Source organism: Pinus tabuliformis, chromosome 5_2, assembly GCF_031772625.1.
Source record: "Pinus tabuliformis cultivar Carrire ecotype Pingquan chromosome 5_2, CPIR1, whole genome shotgun sequence".
Classification (NCBI taxonomy): domain Eukaryota; kingdom Viridiplantae; phylum Streptophyta; class Pinopsida; order Pinales; family Pinaceae; genus Pinus; species Pinus tabuliformis.
In genome coordinates, this window is record NC_142306.1 from 320296646 (window position 1) to 320319244 (window position 22599).

Consider the following 22599-nt stretch of genomic DNA (forward strand, 5'->3'; position numbering starts at 1 on the left):
AGATTCATGGTAGGGTTGGTGAGGGATATTACTATATTGCTAGACTTGATGATGAGCTTTGGCCAAACCCCGTCAAAGCTAGTCGTATCACCCCTTTCCTTGATACTTGACATTGTATATTATATGCATGTTAGAGTAGGATGCATTTCATATTGATTTTTGCATAGCTAACATCATCATATCATGTTCTCATGCTAGATTAGATGCATTGAGATTAGATTTGCATTTAAAGTAGGTTTTATTTCCTGTATTATTTTATTATTATTTGACGAAAACTTGGGCAATTAAAGTACGCCCAACACTGATGCTTCCAATGTTTGTCTGTGATGTGCAAGATAATAGGTCTACGGTCCCAAAGAATTGTTGGTGTTCCCATGACCTCCCTGTTTAAGTACATGGTTCGTGCACTCCACAAAGAGCTCATGTCCCAGTTGGAGCCAGATGTTACCCACCACCAGCGGGTGATCCCACAAGAGGATTTAACTCCTAGATTTGTCTTCAGCTGACAACTAGCAGTCCCTTACAACCACCAATGTAGCTGATATTATGCTAGATGTCTCTGCTCCCTGAGCTAGTCATATGTCCCCTCGCCCATCTGTCAAGATCGTATGTTTGAAGGTGGGCCATCCAATCCTAAAGGTATGATTTTTCATTATGCAACTAGGTGCTTATGCTGGTTTTTATAGGGCACACTTGGGTATGGATTATTGGGTGACTTGGAAGGAGGAAGGGTTTTGACTGTAGTCTTGTTCCCTCACCTTAACTGGGGGGTTAATCCTCAACCCTAGTCTCGTGGGATCTCCCCTACTGGCTTGTAGCTTTAGGATGGGCACTACTTGGGAAACCCTAATTTTGGTAGTGCGGTCCTATTTTCCTGTTCCACATTTTTCACTCCCCTTCGCACATTACATGCCCTATTTCATCATCTTCCCTCTCTGGGTCCACAAGGCTCTGGTATCCCCCTCCCCTTGTCTACATGTTTGGGTTGGGCCTAGAACAATGCCCCAGAGGTTGATGCAGCTAAAATAGAAGAAGATAAAAGCATAATATGGCTACATACAAAAGAAAATAATACCACAAAATGCAAAAGATGCCCGAGACAATAAAATCTAGCATGTGGGAAAAAGCCAAACATGAGCTCTACCCTTTATCATTATGGTCCTCACCTTGGTTCCTAGGGGCCCTATGAGTGCCCCTTACATCATTAAGGAACCCATGTATGTCCCAACCCCTGGTGGGCGATGAACTGCCCCACCTTAAGGAGGGTAATCATTGCTATATCATACACATCATGCTCTCATCCCCTAGAGCCTCGAGCAGTAAAATAAAAGAAAAATCAATAAAAAGCAAAAGGCAAATGAATAAGGGTGAAAAAACAAAGGTCGGGGCAACTCATGTAGCACAATTGCTCCCTCCTACATCCACACACCCAAATACATGGACATCCCTCATCATTACCACCCTTGAGTCCATGTCATTTGGCCTTGAGACCCTTGTGTCCCCATCCACCTCATCATTATCCACATGACACCTACCACTTGAAGGATGTACCTTGGACATGTCCTTCCCTTTAGGGGTTGGGAACACCTAATAGGGTTGTTTATTAACCACTTCTACCTAGGGAGGTAACACCATTACATGCTCAAAGCCCCAAATTTGGAAGGGAAACCCATTATGAAGTCTCCATTTCTGCCCTTGATTAACAACTTATTCACTCAATTGCACTAATGAATTATTGTACTTGAAGGTGAGGAGACACATTGAATCTTATGCAGGATTGGTAGGTGGTTTCATCATGGGTTGGGCAACTTACCCAAGCCCACTAGAGGATCATATTGACACTTATAGGGGATGCGTTGAGAGCCATGGATTTCCATCATGTGACAGAGCATTATCTCACACCATGGGCAACCTCAGCATCTTCAACAACTTGTTCATTGCTCCCATTGTATGAGAGATGATGCACTTGGACCAATAATGCCCCTAGCCAACTTTACAACATATACAGGGTTTGGTAGTTGATCCAAGGCCCAAAAGAGGTTTGTCTTATCATTGAGACATGGGAGGGTAAGCACCATCTTTCGTGCCCTCATTTGGACCAGTCTATAGGCTTATTTTACACCAGGAGACCCATGAGACCACTACTTGTGCCCTAGAGTCACTTTGGAGCACGACATGATGTTTTATTTGGAGATCAAGGGGCCACCCCCTTGACCATCACTCATGGAGCCCTCCTCTTCATCATGGCACCTTGAGGACTCGATTAGACCTTCCATGACCCTCCTACACCAATGTTTCATCATTTCAGCTTCATTTTGGATGGCTTATTCTACACTTTATGAGTTATTTGGTGGGCTTGTCACCAAAGTTATGTTATTTTGCACATTAAAATAATTTTAGGGGCATCTTAGGCTAATTCGAATTAGAAGAGGCTCATATAAATAAAGCTAAGCCTCATTTGTATCAAACATCATCATCACACTTGGATCTATCTCTCTCTTGAGAATTTCACACTTTTTCTTTGGATGTCTATTAGAGCTCTTTTGATGCATTTCGATATTTTTGGGAGCTAAACTCATTTTCTCTTGGAGCTACTTTCTTGATCTTGGATTGGATATACCTCTTGTTATCTTGTAAGTAAATTTTGTTGAAGATTTTTCATGAATAATGTCTAATGTGTGGAATTATTGCATCTAGCTAGTTCTTTTGTGCCCTAATTTATTGAAAATCATTGTAAAGATTGCTAGAATTGTTTAATTGCACATGTTACTCATTGATAACAAGTAGATGAATGTTCCTAGTGGATTGAAATTTGTTTTTCTTCCATAAAAGTCCATAGATCTTGGGTGGGTAATTGTTGAAAGGTAGGTGCTAGGGCATCACTTTTTAACCTCCTTGAGAGACGATTTAGCCGAATTTCGAATCACATAGACTCCATAGCCCAAGGGTAAGGCACTAGTCCAAGAAAATTTGGTGATCACCATCCTCCTCTTTTTCTCCTTTTTCAAAATTTTGGCCCCTACCCTAGACAACTAGCTAGGGCTGCTTGTGAGTTACATTAGAGGGGTGATCTTGCAAATCCGTTTGGATATGCTTCTGCATTGGTGTCTCCTCTAGTGGCCCTCCAAGTTTGTGTTTGAAAATCCATAAGGGCTACATTTTAATTTAACTTTTCCATACATGACATTTGTTTGCGACATTATGTTCTAATTCATTATTATGCTTATGTTCTTATGATCAATTAAATGCCAAGACCATGAAGATCACAATTGAGAAAGATGAACACAAGATATAGGCTCCAAGCTAGCGCAAAACCCCTCCAAGGGGAAAACCCAAAAGAACCTCTCTTCTTATAGAATCAACTTCAAAGGAGACTTCTAAGACCAAACCCTAGACCAAGGCTACCACCAATAACCAAGTCAACCACCTAAACTTTCTTCTTCAATGTAAGATAAGGTCTTCCAAGAGTAGTGAGACAATGTTCATTCAAAGTGAGGCTCTTCTAGCCTTTTGTTTCTTGAAGCGAAGTTTGCAACTTATCCGACAATTTTCTGACCTAAAGTGTCGAACTTGTGAGCAAAAACATGTAAATTTTAGACCTTCGATTTTTTGAATTTTCAAGGGCTTCTCCCCTTCCTTCCCTAGCCTTCCCTTGCTTTCTTAGGACCCTCATATTTCTTTTTAACTTCAGACTGAATCCAAGATGTGTGATGTTCATATTTGTGTCAAGAGGTCGAATGCTCTTCCTTTTATATTCTTTCTTAGGGCTCAAATATCCCTCAAAAGGCCGACTTCATGTAGGCTGGCCGACTTGGTTCTTAGGATCCTTCTAGATGTTTCCATATATAAAATAATTTTCTTTCTTTGATACAAGTTCCCAAAAGTGTCTTTTACTATATAATAATGACTCATTGACTCATGTAAATCCTAGGAGACCTAATGACATATATTTTGAGCTTGAAACCCATGCTCCAAAAATATTTTTCTTTTATTATTTACATCATTTTCTTTCTCCGAATAATATTTACATCATCACATGAGTCAAAATGACAATTATGAAGACCAAAACTAGTTACATTCTTCAACACTCCCTCTTAACTTGGGAGGTATTCATAATTGTCCATCCGGTACAAGGACAATACTCCCTTTGAAAAGTTCTCATAAGAAGAGTTGGATTGATAATCCAACTGTAAGCATCAACATTATGATCAACCCACATTGTCTTAGAGGCCTAACATGATAAACTCTACTCCATTCAAGAGCTTATGCGCTTATGCTGGGAGGCCTTACGTGTGATATCACACTACCTCTACAAGGCACATACTCCATGCGGATGTCCACAAAGCATGTCCTTTTAGGACTATTCTTATCTTGGATTCTTGGTCTTGAATCTTCAAAGAATATTGGTTCTCTTCGCCCACTCTTATCTTGGATACCTGTCATGTCCTCAAAGAGTGTCAGCTCCTTTCCTTTCTTGGATGTTCTATCCTCAAGGAAACCACAAATTCTTATCCAATCCTCTACCATTCTCTCTCCAAGGCCTTTTCTTAGGATTACGGCTGTCAGTCCTGGTCAAGTGCTTGACACATGAAGCAGAGAATCACTCCCTCTCAACCAGAAAGGATATCCCTATTCTCCTTTTAAACTTGAGAATAGATTCTTGCTTTTATTCAAGGGGACTCCTTCACTCCCTCTCGAATCTAGAGGAGATTCCTGACTTCCTTTTTAATTGGGAAATCATATACACAAGGTTTCTAGCTCGTCTTCTTAAGAGTATCAACTACCAGCTCTCCATAGCTGCCTGACTCTCCTTCTTTTCTCCGCATCTCATCGTATCAAGCCTGCTTTCTTTCGGGGTATCATGGCGCCATCTTCTTCAATCTTGTGACAGGTTCCAGGTCATTAATCTTGCACATCTTGTCAATTTCAATGAAGGCATTATATTGAGCCTTCCCAAGTTTCCAGTTGATCATAGCTTCCTCAAGAAAGTGTTCTCCTTTGAGCTTCAGGTTATCCCAAGATGAGTGCATCTTGACTTCACAGTTGCCAGGTACCAGATATTGAGATTTCCTCAACATTCTTCATACATTCCATACAATTGAACTTGCCTCAACTGCCATCCTACAACATTCTTCCAGGTAGCAAAACAATATGTTAACCAGATAATCGACAATAAATATTAACATCAGACTTACCTCATTGTGACAACTTTCTCATCATCAACATCTTCAAGGTCTATCTCCATACGATTCTTCCTTCATGCATCAGAGTGCCCAAGGACCAAACTTGATTACTAAGTTATCATTCTTTTATGAATATTATACTAGATGTTGATCACTAATGTATGCATATATTCTAGCACGAAAGTCTTAATATTCTTATCCATTCAGAGTGAGTCAATTTCATCTTCTTAGGCATCATATAACCAAATGAAAGATTCACTATGCATAACTTATGACTAACTTTTCTTCCAAGGTTATATGAATCCTACCCAAAAGTTATTCTAAACATGCATTCTTAATCTTTCACATAATCATCTAGCTAAATGTATTCAACAATGAGCCTGCAACTTGTCCAACTGTATTCCTTCATCCTTTTCAGAGTATTGTTTCCATATAATGTGGAATATGTTATCACAAAATCATGTACTGATGGCTGCTAATCAGTTAGACTCTATGTAACTATTTCAGACCAGACTCTTGGCTAAGGATTAGCCTCCCTAACCTGAGAGGGCTCTCTCAAAACAAACAACTGACTATGATTAACACTAAGAGGGCTAACTCTTGAAATGAAAACTTTAATAAACATGCTGGTTGGACAGACAACATAAGATTTCTTCCATTGGGTTCATGGAGTCAAACCCATTTCAGTAAACTATAAACTACTCATTCATGGAAGTCAAGGCATATAATGTCTAAATACTCAAAACATTTCTCAAAAGAACCTCAACTCATAAATATGCACAGGAAATCTGAGCAACTAGGTGAATTCAGAGTGATTGCACATCTATGGAGCTGTAAAATATGAAAGATAAGACAAAACCACCTACATCTTGAGCATTTGAACACAATATGAATCTTGAGAAGAAAAAGTAATCCATTATATTACTGCAACAAGTCTTTTTCATAAGCAAATGTAAAACTCTGTTTTACATAACATCCAACCCCCATTACATCAGAGTTTTCACTATATATAGGAAAACAAACTTAACTACTTTGAGTCTCCTCCTCCAGCATGAGGGGAGCTCGATGACTTATCATTAACTATCCTTATCTACTTTAAACAGACTCATTAAATACACAAAGTGTTGAGCTGTAATTACAAAGAGTCCTAATCAAACTAAAACTCTAATTTCATCTCCTCGTAGCATGATTCTTTTCTTGATCTTTGACAGCTGTCTTCTGTTGGTTAGGCTGAGATGACTGAGCTACAGGTGCAAGGAACGCTGACTTTGGATACCTGAAGGCGCTGATGGATCATTTATCATTAGGATCAAAACCCCTATTTTTATGGTCCCTGTCTCCTACCATCCTCCGAAAATCAAGCAACATGTCCCAGCTCCTTTAATATCCCAAAACTTACGAGCCTCACCATACTTCAAATGCGTTGGAAGCTTCATGGATAGCCAGGTGTATGAACCAAAAAGATACTCCTCGTATGCCATTCTGCTAAACCCTAACTTGTCATAAAGTAGCTTTACAAAAGTTTAACTTGAGACAAAAATTTTACCTTTACCAAAAGGTCCACTTGTCACTCTCTGAATAGCTAGAAGAGTCTTGTATGGTCTCCCTTACGTTCTTGAGGCATTTCATTCAAAAATTCACTGACCCCATCATTAAACTCTTTGTTTTTCTTATAAGTGCATTTGTCTTAAGGCATTCTTTGCTTGAATTTCTGACTCTTTAGACTTCTTCCATAGGTATCAAAGACTTATATGACTTCAAAATAATGGAGCTTAAACAAAATTGACCCAAAACTAAGAATGGCACCTTTTTCTTCAAGTCAGTGAGCTAGTTGACCTAGCTGTATCTTCAAATTCACAACCTCCTCCTTCAAGGCTTTGTTTTCAGCTCTCAGGCTCACGTTCATTGTCATCAAGGGTATCTTCAACAACAGCTTTAGTAGCACTATCATTTGAGAAAACTTCCTTCACTTCAGCTTCATATTTAACCCATAAATCTGCAATCGAACCAACTACTCCCATATGTTCTGGCTGAAAAATATGTCTTGAGACAGAGCTCGTAATTTCTCACAGAAGACGTATTTGGAAAAACTGAAGGAGGTTTTTGTGAAACAATCCGTACTTAACAAAAACCTCTTTTGGTTTTTTAAAAAACTACTCCAGCTGCCCAGAATCTGTCTTTGAAGAAGATGTGTAAAACAGGAAATTAAAAACTGCACCTACAGCAGTTTCGTAGCGCAACTTTAGTCACTCGTTTCTCCCAGTTCATAATCAATTTGAAGAAACTGAAAGAGGTTTTTCTAGTTCAGTCTGTTAGGAATAAAAACCTCTTTCCATTTCCCAAAATAGGTTTTCATTTGCTTTAGAGACCTCCTGGAAGTTGACTAGTAAACGCAGAAAGCAGAGTTTTTTATGCTGAAACAGGCTGCTACAGGGGTTTCGCAGCGCGCTGCGAAACTGTTCTATCATCTTTATGCAGCTGTGATGATGTTTCCTTCAGTAGTGAACCGAGCAATTTCGTTCCTCCATTGAATAACAGTTACCATGGGACAAACAACAGGGGTGCCTTTAACCTGATGTAGTACCAAACTTTGAAGCATATCCTGGAACTGCCATATCACCGACATAAAAGCATCCAGGTGGAAGAATAGGACGCCAAATAGAGACTTTTCTCTTTGCACTATTTCCTCTGTTCCACCACACTAACTCAAACTCTGCTACATTTTGATATCTCTGACTAAATAATATGGGTTCCGGACTTTCCAACTTCATAACCTCTTCTATGCCATTGCTACCATGTGCGGGTTTCTGCATGGATGGATTGGCACATTCTTGATTGTAACCAAACACAACATAACGAAAATCATAGGTTCTCCTCTTTATATGACCAGTTGTCATCTGTAAGGGGTGTCATTTGGCCCAGTAATTCTGAATCCCTTATTCACAGCTGGGTGTGTTGAGATATCAACCTTTAATAGACAACCTTTAGGAAATAGATCTTTTTCAGTATCTTGTATTGCAGCATATATTAAAGGCAGACAGATTTCCACTGCTTCCTTGAAATCACTGTCGCTGCTCTCATCTTATTCCCAATTCAAAGATATTGCAATAGAAGGAACCCCTGACATGAGAGTTTCCCTTGCACTTGCAAAAGTGTCAAAATAAATGATGTGATATCCACAGTCTGATCCCTTGTTTATTCCACTGATTACCACAGAAGGCTTCTTCCAAGGAAAGAGTGCTCCAGATAAACCTAATGAAACACCATCTGCTGGGGTACTAAAAAACCTTATAAACTGACAACTGTCGATGCAAACCCAATGGATTTTGATAAACATGACAGCTGGGAAAGAATGACTATGGATTCGAACAAATCCCCAATTTCGTAGCGCAGCCAGTGCAAAATATGAATTATGCGCTACGAAATCACCTAAAACATGTTGCGCTGCGAAACTGCCAAAAGGATCTATGTGCTTTGTCCTCAAGCTAGTCTGAGAAATTTTGGCATTAGAATTTTCAGTGATAACAGAATATATACTACTCTTGTCATAATGCTTCTTCCAAGAGCCTTCCAAGATGATGACTCTTACAGGATCATGATGATCCACCTTAGCAAAATGACTTCCTCTAACATAATGTTAGACAATGTATGGATGAACACTTATGCAGAATGGTCCCCAAGCTTTTCATTCTTAAAGGACTAGATGATTCCAAGCAATTCAAACAAGTAGACTTTAAATATGCTACTATCACATGCTTTTATCTATGATGCCATACTAGATCAAGATGCATGCTTACTCCTTTAGTCGTTAGTTACTTCAGGATCCTTTCAATTCCCTCCCTCCATCACGCTCATCATTTCCAAGGAGTCATCATCAAGCACGATAGTTTCTTTGCTTCTTCCCTCCTTCTCATCTTGCTTTTGCCTGCAATTTTAATAGCAAGTACAACCAAGCATAGTATACAAATACAAGAGCATGATAACGACCTAGCATTTCATGGTTTTTATAGAGGGTATTCTCCTAGGATTCTTAAACACAAACCCTAAATTCCTTTGATATTTCTCATAGAAACATTAGCCCTAGGGTTTTGATGTCATGTCCTAGATTTCAATTCCACCCTTTCTCAAGTTTACCATATACCTTAGATCATCTACAAACCCTAGAATTCAAGAGCTAGGGTTTCTATGAGGGAACAAATTAGGGTTTCTTACTAGTGTTTTTCTTATTCAAGTTCCATCTAGGGTTTTCAATCCCTAGATACCAAAAACCTTTAGCTAGATGAAGTCTACAAACCCTAGATCAAAACATGTAGCAAAAACCCTAATTCATTACCTTATGTAGACCATTTAACAAAAACTCATTTAGAAATCATACATACCTTACAAACTGCTATGCATACCTTTTGAAGTCTTGATCACATGTTAGGGCACACAAGTTGCTCACATTAGCCCTTCATCTATGGACAAACCACCTTCAAAAATCAACAACCTCCTCTTTACAAGCCTCTGCAATTCACTGTCCTGGAAGATACCTCCAACCCCTGGTTTAGGTCTATTTGTCCTTCCAACAGTCACCACAAGAGCTCGACCTTGTCTTCATAGATTTTTGTAGCTCTTGACTTGGTACCAATTTTTTGTATTTTAGATTTGTATTATTAGTTTGCAACTTCGGCCCTTAGGTCAGGGCTTCTTGTTGACATTGTAATAGACTTCCAGGATTGGCCTAGGATGCTTCTTTGATTGCGGTCTCGATCCTTCTTTAAGGTCACTTTTCCACTACTTGCTTTTATGCCATTGTTGGCCTCCCAAACTTAAGTTTACAAAACTTGCATTTCTGTGACACGGGATAGGCCTTTTCTTGGGATGTTCAACTTCAAGAAATTCAAGGACTTCTTTTTATTTCACTGTCTTTAACAATAGGTTTGATACCTATTTCTGATATATAAATCTTGATACTACTGAAGCATTTCTTAAGTCTTTGACCCTTCAACTAGGGCTTCTCACAGTCACTGCATAGACCTTGAGAAAATGCCTTTCCAACCAACAATTTAGTTTTTATTACAGGAGGTCTTTTCTTACTCTCTAGAATGGTTGTTTTTAGTCCACAGTCTTGTATTTTTTAAGTCGCGATCTTCCTAGGACTCTCAACCTAGAATATAGATCCAAATTCTTTGAAATTTGGCCTAATCCTTAGGCCTATTCTTTCTTTAGGCCTTCTCTCTATCACAGGGATATTCCTCCCTCCAATCCACACTCAATTGGATTCAAACGACTCTCCTGTAGCTTTGGATCTGTGGCTATTGGTGCCAAGTTCTGAACTGATTTAGAGCAAAAATAGTGATGAAAATAGGTCTGTTCTAGGCCTTAACTAACCCACAAACTCGGTGATCCTATCTAAAGAGAATTTCGACCCTCAAGGAGATTACAAACATTCCCTACTTCTTGTCTTGAAAACCCTTCAAACTACAATGATATTCTAGCTGCCTATGATATTGACCTTAGCTCTGATACCATGTTGGAAAATTCATTAGGGCAATGTTTTAATTTAACTTTTCCATACATGAATTTATTTGTGACAGTATGTTCTTCTTCATTATTATGCTTATGTTATTATCATCAAATAAATGCCAAAACCGTGAAGATCACAATCAAGAAAGATGAACACAAGATCTAGGCTCCAAGCCAGGGCAAAACCCTTCCAAGGGGAAAACCAAAAAAAAACTTCTCTTCTTATAGAATCAACTTCAAAGGAGACCTGAAAGACCAAATCGTAGACCAAGGCTACCACCAAGAACCAAGTCAACCAAGCAAACTTCCCTCTTCAATGCAAGATAAGGTCTTCCAAGAGTAGCGAGACAATGTTCCTTCAAAGCGAGGCTCTTCTAGCCTTTTGTTTCTTCAAGCGAAGTCTGCAACTTATCTTGCAATTTTCGGACCTGAAGTGCATCCAGAAACCCTAGGTTTCTCGCATGTGTGAGCAGAAACATGTAAATTTCAAACCTTCAATTTCTTCAAGGGCTTCTCCCTTCCTTCGCTAGCCTTCCCTTGCTTTCCTAGGACACTCGTATTTCTTCTTAACCTCAGGCTGAATCCAAGATGTGTGATGTTTATATGTGTGTTAAGAGGTCGAATGCTCTTCCTTTTATAGCCTTTCTTAGGGCTCAAATATCTCTCACATGGCCAACTTCATGTAGGCTGGTCAACTTGGTTCCTAGGAGCCTTCTAGACATTTCCATGTAGAAAATAATTTTCTTTGTTTGATACAAGTTCCTGAAAGGGTCTTTTACAATATAATAATGACTCATTGACTCATGTAAACCTTAGGAGACCTAACGGCTAATATCTTGAGCATAAAACCTGTTGCACACATTTTGTCAAAGTTCCAAGGAAGTGGAGGTACCAAATTTTTTCAACAAGATCGGATCATTTGTTAGTAGTTCATATGTCATTGTAAACCCATTCTGCAAGTTATGTAATGTAAATGATGCTAGTAAGACCATGAATGTATGTAACAACCTAGGTAAGCCTATTATTTTGGCGAGAGTTTCATCCTATGAGGTTTTTCGTCTCATTGATTCATTTGTGTTTCTAAACACAAATGGTCGGCAAAGTTTTTCCCTCCAACCTCACCCCAAATCTAGGGTGTAATTCTTCGTCAAAATCTTAGGTAAGTCCTAGTGTTTTAGTTGAGTCTTATGTAAAAGTGATTTGGGAATAATTTAAGCTAATTGGCTAAATTATTTTATTACAAATCACTTGGTCTACTAGCTCATATTGTGTCGCAGATTGGGTATGTTTTTTGAGGGTCTAAGCCGAACGAGTATTCCCCCTTTGAGGGTTGAAATTGTAAATCTTATGTAAAAAATATTTTAATGCATGGTCCCTCATACTTAGACACCATGGTTAAAATATTAGAGGGTGGAAAAAATAATTAATCCCCTCATGTGTCAATTAATTAAATTTTCTGGCAAAATTAAATTAAAATCCTAAGTCAGAAATTTAATTAATTAGAGTTAAATTAAATTTTTTAGGAAAATTAAATTCTTCAAGTGAAAAATTCGTGGGTCTTAAAAGAATTAATTTTTAGAGGCTTTCCACCAAAGGAATATTGGATATTTCAAGAAAAATTGGACCCTTGGGCCTTGGTGGTTAAGTCAAAGTCAAATTTTTGAGGAAATTAGCTCAAAATAATTAATTTTGAGCTAATTAAAATGGAATTAAATAATAAATTCGAAAATTCCTCAAAAATAAAAATTCAACGGCTAAGATTAAAAGATGATCAAATATTTTTCGACAACCAAGATTATTTTGACAAGGATCAAGGAAACTAACCGTTATTTTTCACTTGGAGGATTTATTTATAAATTAGTGAGTCATTTGGATCTCTAGCCATCTGATTTCTGGCTAAGAAATTGCTGCTGAAGCATTTGTCTAAACTATTGCCCCGCTAGGAACTATTTTTTTTTTATCATAATAAAGAATTTGGGGTGCAACTCGAGGTGTACTTGTTCATTGATTTGTGGTATGTACTGACTACGGGCTTTTTATGTTGTGCTAATATATGATTATTTTGAGATAAATACATAGTGTTTGCAGGTACTTCAGTCCTTGGTCTCCAAGTTCACAAACTGTAGGCAAGGATCATTTTCCTTGGATCCTGAATATTCATGTGGTAGATTAAATATTTCGCTAAGGCTATAGTGTGCATCGGGTTTCTGAAGCGTTCTTAGCCATTTATCAAAGAAAAAAGCCATAAAAAATATCTCTCAAAAATTTAAATTTTCAAAACCCTTATATATTTGTAGATTTTGTAAATATAATTTGTAAAATATTTTTGCTAGCATGGGTTTTGGGGTTCTAAGAATTTTTGTATATATTTGGGGTTTGGGTGTTTTATTTTCATTTTTGTAGGTTGAATTAAGAGATCAAGCTGAAGTAGAGCCAGATCTAGATCCTTGAGGGTAAGATCTAGTCTTTAGAAAATTTTGCAGGGTTATCCACTGAAGATTTTGCAGCAAAATTCAGATCTAGAGGATTTTTTTTTTTGAAGCATGGGTTTCACTTTTTAGCCTAAGAACCCCAGTGTCTAGCCATGAAGGGCCTTCCTCCTCTAGCGTTGCCTCTTTTTGGCCTTTTCCTTCCTCTTTGGCCCTGATCTGCCCTTCTAGCCTCCTTACCCCACAAGGCTAGCTTTGGTAGGCCTAGCGTTGGCCTTCCTTTGCCAATTTTTCCCTTGTTCCATATTTGAAATTTTCAAGATTGATTTCTTGGTGGTTTTGCAGGAGAAAGTTGTTCAAAAACTTGTGTTTTCAGGTGCAAGATCGTTGCAGGAATTTTGGGCTACTTGGGCAAGTTGATCTTCAAGGCCTTGGGCATACATTTTGATCTCTAAACTCTCATTTTGCCTCTATTTTATTACAGCAAGTAATAATAGTAATATACCCTAAAATCACTTTTGAATTGGTCAAAATCACTTAAAGTTTCAAAATCTAAATTTTCATGAATTTTGGCCAGTTGGCCATCTACGATCTAGCCCATAAATTACTGAATCAAGTCTGAATTTTTTCTGAATCATATATCTAAAAAAGACTCAAAAATTGATTTTTTCAAGTTTGGTGAATTTTTACTATTTTTGGGCATATTGGGCATTGGTTGTGGCATCATTAGTTTGTTGATTTGTTAGTTTATTTACTGCTGTAATAACTTGTTTCAGATCTGATATAGCACTGAATATTACATCTTAAAGTGGTTTAAAACTCATATTTCACTTTGGCAAGTTATTGGGCATTTTACTAATCATTGCTAGTCACTATTGGCTTGATATCTATTGAATCTAAGGTGTTTCCCTTGCTGCTGTTACAACTTTCTTACTGCTGTCCTAACAGTCACATATAACATCTTAAGAGGTCTGAAAATTATAAATCTACATTGGCTAAGCATTGGGAAATTTTCTACCTCATAAGTTTATAACATCTTAAGAGGTCTGAAAATTATAAATCTACATTGGCTAACCATTGGGAAATTTTCTACCTCATAAGTTTGGCAAATTTCATGGTTTAAAGTGATTTTCTTACTGCTGTCCTAGAACTAATAATTGTTGAAGTGTTATTGTTGATTTTGGAATCTAACATTTGTTAACTTGGCACTTAACACACTCAAAACTCTCTAATCTCATTGATGATCGAAGTTGTTTAAGCTTTGAGATCTAATTGGCATCGTTGTGTTTAACATCTATTTGAGGTTATTAAGAAATCATTGGAATCTTGGATAATTGCTCTAAGTAAAGATCGTAATCTGAATAAGCTTTGATATCTTGGTTGTTTATCTTAAGCACTTGGCATCTTAAGTTTCATTGGTTATTTGGCATAGACTCTCTAATCTCATTGATGATTTAAGTTGTTTAAGCTTTGAGATCTAATTGGCATCATTGTGTTTAACATCTAATTGAGGCATTATTAAGAAATCATTGGAATCTTATAAGGAAGATCATCTTTTGGTTGAGCCAAAGGTTGCCCCACTACTGCGATGGCATCTCATTAAAATGTTCTTGAACCAGTGATGGGATATGCAAGGATATGTTTTTGTATGGCTGATTTGTTGGTCTTCCTTTTGAATTTTATCATCCTAGCTCGTGACAAGTTAGTGGACTGTATGTATCATCTTATCACAAGCTGTTGGTATGTATTTGTTTTTTTTCCTTATGTTGATATGAAGTGTGCACTGGAGAGCATTGTTGAGGAGTCATAGCTCATGATAAGTTAGTGGCCTGTATGTACTAGCTTATCACAAGCTGTTGTTATGTATTTGTATATTTTTTTCTTATGTTAACATGAAGTGTACCTTGCTGTCCTAAATTTCTGTACTTGCAGATCTGATTTACAACTTATTTCTCGTGATGATATAATAGTAGGCAGATTTACTTGGGTGAATTGACAAGTAAAGAGAAGCTAACAGGGCTGATTTTTACCTGTTACAAATATGCTGTAATAAGATTAAAGTCAGATCTGGTTTGTACTTGGGGATGTGCCCTTAAGGGCAGGGAATCATCTCCCAAGTTCATATACAATTTGGCGTTTGTTTCCTTTAGTTGTCTAGTTTTTTTTCTTTTTTAAAGGGAAATCATCCTCTCTCCCAGATCGAGGGCAATAGTGAGGGTCTCTCCAAAATATTCATAGGCACATGGCCATTACAACAATATTTTTCACCATCATGTCATTCGCAGGGAATTGAACCTGGGTGGGGGAGATAACAACCATTCTGCCCAACCACCCGAGATAACCCCAATTGACTATTTAGTTGCCTGGTTTATTGGTTGATGGAGAAATGATTCATATGCTGTTGTAATTGAAAAATCAGATTCAGTCTCAAGGCTGAAAGTTCTTCAGGAAGCAAACTGAAGAAACACTAATTAGGTAGGGTTGGAATCTGAGTTGCAAAAAGTAGTGAGAGTTACTAGGAAACACTGAACTCTTTGGATTTTTAACACTGATTGAATCTTTACAGAAAACCTTAGTTTTGCAGTAACACATTGAAAATATAAATTTATTTGTTTTGCAATTAAAATTGTTTGTGGACTTTGTTTCCAACATTGCGTAAAACATTTATTCAGCATTAGAAGTGATTGCCGAACAGCTTACACTTTTACAAATTTCATTATCCTAAATGCATAGACAAATTACATGGGCATTGAAATTGATAAATAGTTCTTTGTAATTATCTGCGCCAGGACATATGCTTATACAATGTTCTTCACTATCTTAACCATCTATATGCATTATGTAAGCATTAAGTTTGATGACTAGATTTTCTCCTTTTAGTGTGTCCTTGGACATATGCTTTAATGATTTAATCTCGATTCTCTACTAATTTCTGACATCTGTGTATTGTTTGTGATAATTTCTATATACATAACAGATTGTACGCCTTCTCGCAACTCATCCACATTTCAAAATTACCTTAATGACTGCCGATAGGAAGGCAGGGCAATCTCTTGGGTCAGTTTTTCCACACTTGATTACCCAGGTAAACATTTTTATGTAATAGACCTTTGGACTATTTATTATTTGCTAATGTTGTTTTTTATCACCAAGATTGTAAAGGTCCCCTAAATGAAATGCATTTGTGATTTATTTAATACCAAGATTGTAAAGGTCCCCTAAATGAAATGCATTTGTGATTTATTTAATACCAAGTTTGTGTATTATTGAAGATAATGGCTATCTTACGTTCTTATTGTCATCTAACTTATCCCTCTTACCCATGCCACTACTAGTGGGTGTTTATTATTTAGTTTAGATTCTAGAAGGATTGTTGGCCATATTTCTTTTTTTATTAATAATACAGTTGTTGATTGTATAGCATATGGACAAATGCAAATTTCTTTAGCACTAGGGCTTTTCATTCTCGATTTTTAAGTTCATTTAAATTCAACAATGAATCAAGCTATTGATAATATCTCTTGTTTCACTTTTGTTGCTTGATAAATAATAAAATTATATTAGTTTTGTCTTTGTTGTCAGAGAGTAGTAATTTAGCATGCCATATTAGCAACCTATTAGTTAGCTAGTTTGTTATCCATGTGGACTTGTGCTTCCATGGGATTGCATGGAACCCGTTATTTTGGGATCAAACCTAGACTCCTTCGCTGGTTCTTCTTGATCCCCCAATTCTCCCTTTGATTTGACCTTTGCGTTGGAACCTCCATCATCTCCAAACAATCCGTGCTTATTGTTTAGGGCCACCTTGAGGAGGCTCACATTACTGTTTATTTTGACGACTTGCGCTTCTAGTTTTGCAAACACCTCTTCTGCTGGATCTTGAGGGTTATCATAAATTGATTTGTTTGCCATGGCTAGGGTTTTATGAATTTCTACTTAAACTATATGATCCCCTGCAACTTTCTACAATATATCGAAAGAAACCTGCTTTAATACCATAATGATTTGTAGACTAATGGGCATATTCCACTGAACAGTTTGTAAAAAAAAAATCTATGAAAATAAACTGAAATCTATAGCATGAATGGTTAATTCCTTTTAGATTCCAGGTTTGTTATTAATTGTCTTGTTTTTATGCACGCAATAGATAATATGTAGAAAATAGAGAAACATGTGAATACAATCACATACAAGCCACAATAAACACCAAGATTTGCTTTGGGAAATCCTTTCGGGAGAAAACGCCATTGGAAGGTGAGGTTGCTCTGCTTTCTTTTGTTTGGAATAGAAATGATGCAAATACAAAGGAGAAGGCATTCTCTATGGATTTGCTTGAGACCTATAGCCCATAGGTTGCTAGGGAATACAAAATCATTCTTTTGTACTCTCTCTATCCTCTCAGCTACTCTGCTCCACTATGGAACTAAATGCACTTGAATAGAACGGAACCCATTTTCCTCCGAGTGACTTGGTTATAGCACAACATGATAGCCATCTAGGGGTTAAATTTAACCCATTCAACCCTCAACATGAGTTGCAATGCTACCCTTCTAGAGCCTTCTACATAGCATTCATGTGACTAGCCCTTTTTCCATGAGTAATAGGGGCTGACATGATATCCTCTCGAATAGTGTCAAGGTCTGTGTGTATAGAATAATGTCACTAGGTGCCATGCTTAAGTGGTGAAGTTTTACCCCAAGAAAATGTCATTTCAGTCCTCAAACTAGCCCAAAATGTTTTAGACCACAATTCTCTAAATTGGGTCCTGCTGCTAAAACTGTTCCTGTAAGTTGATTCCTTCAAATTTTTCACTCTGAAAGTATCGAGATGGTTGACAAATTATATAGTGATTCAATCTAGATCAACTTCTTTCTTTGAGCTATATCTTATATGTGGCTAAATGCATCCATTACCTTGTCATATTTCTTCTTCTAGAACTCAACCTCTTTGTATAGAAATGGATGGTCTTCTAGAGTCACACTTAATCAATTCTATAACAAGCTGGATATTAGATGCAACCGTTAGGTAAGGCACTGGAAACAAGCAAGTTGAACCATGTTTTAGTGACATTCTTGCAACAGACTCTTTTCTTGATAATTGCCCATCTGTGAGGCTCTGATAAATGTTTATTAGGTACAACATTAATATCCTTACCAAAACACCCAGGAATGACGTACTTGTAGCAATTATATGACTGCTTTCTCTACTGTTTAGGTTTTCTCTAGGTGGCTGAATTGGCATTAAAAGACACAAAGATTAGCCATAAAAGAACCTCAAGTATCTCTCCTTGTATATGCTTTGTTACCCACCATTTTGTGGGTGATATCTCTAGGAGATTTTTTTTCTCCAAGATGGTCCTCAGCCGGCAACCAACAGGCCCTTTTAGCCACCAGCTAGCTCATTGAGCCATTTCTCCGCCACTTGAGCCAGCCATGTGGTCCCTCACCCATCTGCTATGATCGTATATTTGAAGGTGGGCCTCTTGCTGTAGCGGCTACAACCACCCTCCAAAATTTTGCCTTAGCCCGTTTTGGAGCCCCCCTACCAACCTTTCACAACACCTTGTCTTACTTCGTCAAGTACACAAGCTTTAGTGTTTTTCATGCACAAAGGCAGCTTGTCAATCACAGCTTGATCCACTTCCCTCACAGGCTATCCACCCGGACTTGGTCTAGCTGCAGGCTGAGTAGCTACCCCAAGAAAGTTGCGCATTTCTGGAAGGCAACCAACCTTCCCTCCAGAAATTGCGCAATTCTTGTCTGGCAGCCTGCTAGGCTCTAGAATTGCGCAATTCCGCTAGCCAACACTCCCAACAGAAATTGCGCAAATTTCCTCAGCAGAGCTGCTCAACCCAAAATTTGCGCAAATCTGGGTAGCAGTCAGCTGCTTTGCCCAGAAATTGCACAAATTTCTTGGGCAGTCAACCCAGCTTCCAGCCGAAATGCACATTTTTCTCAAGCAGTTGAGTCGCTGCATGCATGAGCAGTGCGGTTGACTAGTTCCACCCGGGACCAAGGAAACTTGACTTGCATGCATGCATGACTTGCTCTTCCCAGAATAGCAAAAGGCAACATGCAAAAGACATCCCATGATTCAGGGAGCTATTTTTAGCAGCCAGAGATTGCATGCAAAGTTGTTCTAGAAGTTTCCCTCGAAGTGTCGTTTTTTCCTAGATTTGTGGCATGCGCGTCATGAGCCCAAACTTATTTATTCGATGCATCAGAGCTCATTATTTCACATCGATCTTGGAGCTTTGACATCCCACAACACATCCAGGACTCTTTGACACATCCGGCTTAGCTATTCACGGGTAAGTGGCCTCAACTTGTCTTTTTCAGCATTTCTGTCGCTTTTTGTGTATTCGCTTGTGTGAGTGCTGTTTGCTTGATTTCTTTGAACGCTTGCTGTTGTTTACATGTATACTAGCTTGTCCTAGCTTTGTTTCAGTTTTCGTTGCTATCTCACTGCTGTCGCATGCATGAAACTGTTTTGCACGAACGTTCGCTCAACCGGCGAATCGCTTCACCCACATGCATGTTGATCTATTTGCTGAATCTTTCATTCATGTTTTGCATGCACTGTCAATCACTTCTGCTTTCACTTAGTGTTGCCATGCATTCACTGTCTTATTTGCTTTCAGTTGCCCATCGGCGAGTCAGGCCAACCTTGGCCCGGACTCTGCCTCACTAAGACTGCATTGCGCAATTTGGGGAAGGAAGGCTTTTCCTTCCTCTCTAGAAATGCGCATTTTTTCCCAGCACTGGCCTCTAGGACTGTTTTGCGCATTTTTGGAGGATAGTGACTGCTGGCCTAGGAAATTGCGCAATTCAGTCCCTGGGCTTGCAGTCCTTCCCAGCTGGAATTGCGCACTGTACAATCCCAACAACCAGTTTGTCTTGCGCATTGCACAGATCCAACAACCAGTCTTGCCTCCCAGATAGCCCAGACTGCCTTTTGCGCGGTTCTAGCAGCCAGTCACCCAGAAGAAATTGCGCAATCTTGCTCATTAGTTCCCCAGGTATGTGCTGTGTCATTCCTCAGAATTTGCTTTGTTTTCGCTGATAGATTTCTTGCCATGCATGTTGCTTGTCTCCAAATCTTTCAGGTGTTCATTTGTCTCAATGGCTTCCAAGAGAACAAGATCTTAGGACACTGATGGAAATGCAGTAGGAGCAACTATTGAGCAAATGTCCTCTCGTTTGCCAATCTACGAAGATACAAAGCTGTATCTAGACAAGGACATCAAACTGAAGTGGCAAGAAGTCATTGAAACATTTGCAAGCACTTTTGGGGAACACCTCGAAGACCGTCAAGTGTACGTGAACATTCACAAGTTCAGCTTGTATTGGATTGCATGTAGATATCCCGTGTTCCCATGTGCAGACATGATACACTGGATTGTCTCTCACACTGATCCCGAGACGATGATCTTGAGAAGTGTTAGTGGGACGTTTCTTGCGACCTTCTGGGAACAGGATTATGATGAGATGTATCAGATGTCAAAGCCCGTGACTGTCATGGAGACTCCATTCAGTTTACCCAACAACAGTGCTAACTCCAGAGACATTATGAAGGATTGGGTAAAGGAGCCAGCTTGTTTCAGGATGACACCCAACCAGGTCTACAAGAGAAAGATACCAAGGAAGGCGTACCAATATTTGATCATATTTGCTTGTCGACTGTATGGTTAACCAAGCACGGAAACCTTCCCACAGAGTTGGGTGGTTGCACTGGACCAAGTGGCTAGAGAAGGAAAACCATGTAAGTGGACATACTGGCTCATCAGCTGAAGGAGCAAGTCATGAAGGCTCGACAGTCACTTGGAGGTATGCATGTAGAGATTTACATGTCCGCCTACATCCTAAATGCAGTCTGTGCCCGACATGAGTTCCTGGGCTTGGAGTGCGCATGGTCACCGATGGAGACTTCTGTGAACACATATTTCAAGTTGCTGTCCGATTGCAGCTTCAAAGGAGTAATCACACGATTGCCTGATCATTTTGTTGCCCCTGTGTACAAAATGATATTTGAACAGGATCCACCCTGCATGTCAAAGGAAGCGATGGAGGCATTGATAGGTATTGCAGATTGGTATGCCTCACCGTCCGACACTTTCATTCGAATGTTCAGTGCGGAGAAGCCTCCACATGTTCTGCCAAAGTTTGCCTTGGACGTACTTGTCATGCAGGAAGTAGCCTATCACATCTCGACAGGATTAACAGCTAGACTGCAGCGGAAGAAGAAGGCACCTTGGCCCACTCTTCCGTTGCGGATTGGGTTATATGAGATCCGGAGTATCAAGAAAGCGGATGTTGAAGCAGAACTGATGAAGAAGTACCCGTTCGACCTCCAAAGCTACAATCCGTATGACCCACATTGCATTGTGAAGGATCATTGCACAAGAGTTCAGTTCAACTGGATCTACGGGGCATTTCATTGGGCCGAGGAGGACCCATGGAGATATTGCTACAGTTTCTCTAGACCCAATGAACCGGTTAGATTCGTTGTGGAGTGGTTAGCGAAGCAACATCACAGAGAGCACCGGTAGTAGCAGTGGCAGCAGAGCCAAGCATACTAGTGCGCGACAAAGGGAAGAGGAAGATTGTTGATTGCATGGAGGAGGAGCAAAGATGCAAGTTTCGAGCAGATCCACTTATAGAGAAAGCATCTATGACTATAGAGGCAAAGAGGCAGCAGTGCGACAAGCGAATCGCGCGAAGGCAGAAGGACAACAAGAGAATGGAAGAAGTAGAGAAGGAGTTGCATGAACTGAGAGAGCAACTCCGACAGGAACAAGAGCTGCGCAAATAGAAGAGGGAAGCGCAGCGGCAACAAATACAGCAGGTGGCGCATCATGTGCAAACAGACGAAGCAGCGGCCGTACAAGTAATTGATTCATCTAAACAACTGACATCAGGCGAACAGGGTGAACCATCGCAGGGGCAAGGCTTTGCTCATGAGATAGAATAGGCACTTCAACAGTTGGATGCAGACATGGAGCAACAGGAGTTGGAACAGGACACCGACCTCATGCCTCACCACAAAGAGGTCGACTCACCCACTTTAATGCATCCAAAAGAGGAGCAAGTCTCAAATGACCAAGGAGGCACTGAGATCCTTGGTGATCAACCGAAAGAAGAGATGCACAACATCTCGTTTAATGAATCCCAACATAGAGTTGTGTAGTCTCACAGAGTGTCAACTCCGGAGGATCAAACATCTCTTGCGCAAGTTGAAGAACGAGTGATTGTGACTGATGTGCGCAAACATCCAGTTGCCTTGGCCGATGCAACCAGAGTGTATGCTGAAGCCACTAGCTCAAGTGTTCGCTTCCTAATAGTTGAGAATGAGCGAATGGAAAAGGAACTACAAACGACCAAGCAAGGAGGAGACTTGGTGACAATGTCTGCCCGAGCTGAACTGAAGAAGGCAATACTAGATGAAGTATTGTCCCTTGACACAGTTATGCGAGCATTGTA

The 22599-nt window shown here is 39.2% G+C and overlaps 1 protein-coding gene across 1 annotated transcript in view; it reads left to right on the plus strand.

Annotated features, from left to right (window-relative positions):
* LOC149158794 (Putative N-acetyl-gamma-glutamyl-phosphate reductase) overlaps positions 1-22599 on the plus strand; it is a 233389-nt gene that overhangs the window by 20104 nt on the left and 190686 nt on the right. The window contains exon 3 of the mRNA XM_089436316.1: positions 16098-16205. Within this exon, the coding sequence (XP_089292442.1) occupies positions 16098-16205 (108 nt within the window). The remainder of the gene's footprint in view (positions 1-16097; positions 16206-22599) is intronic.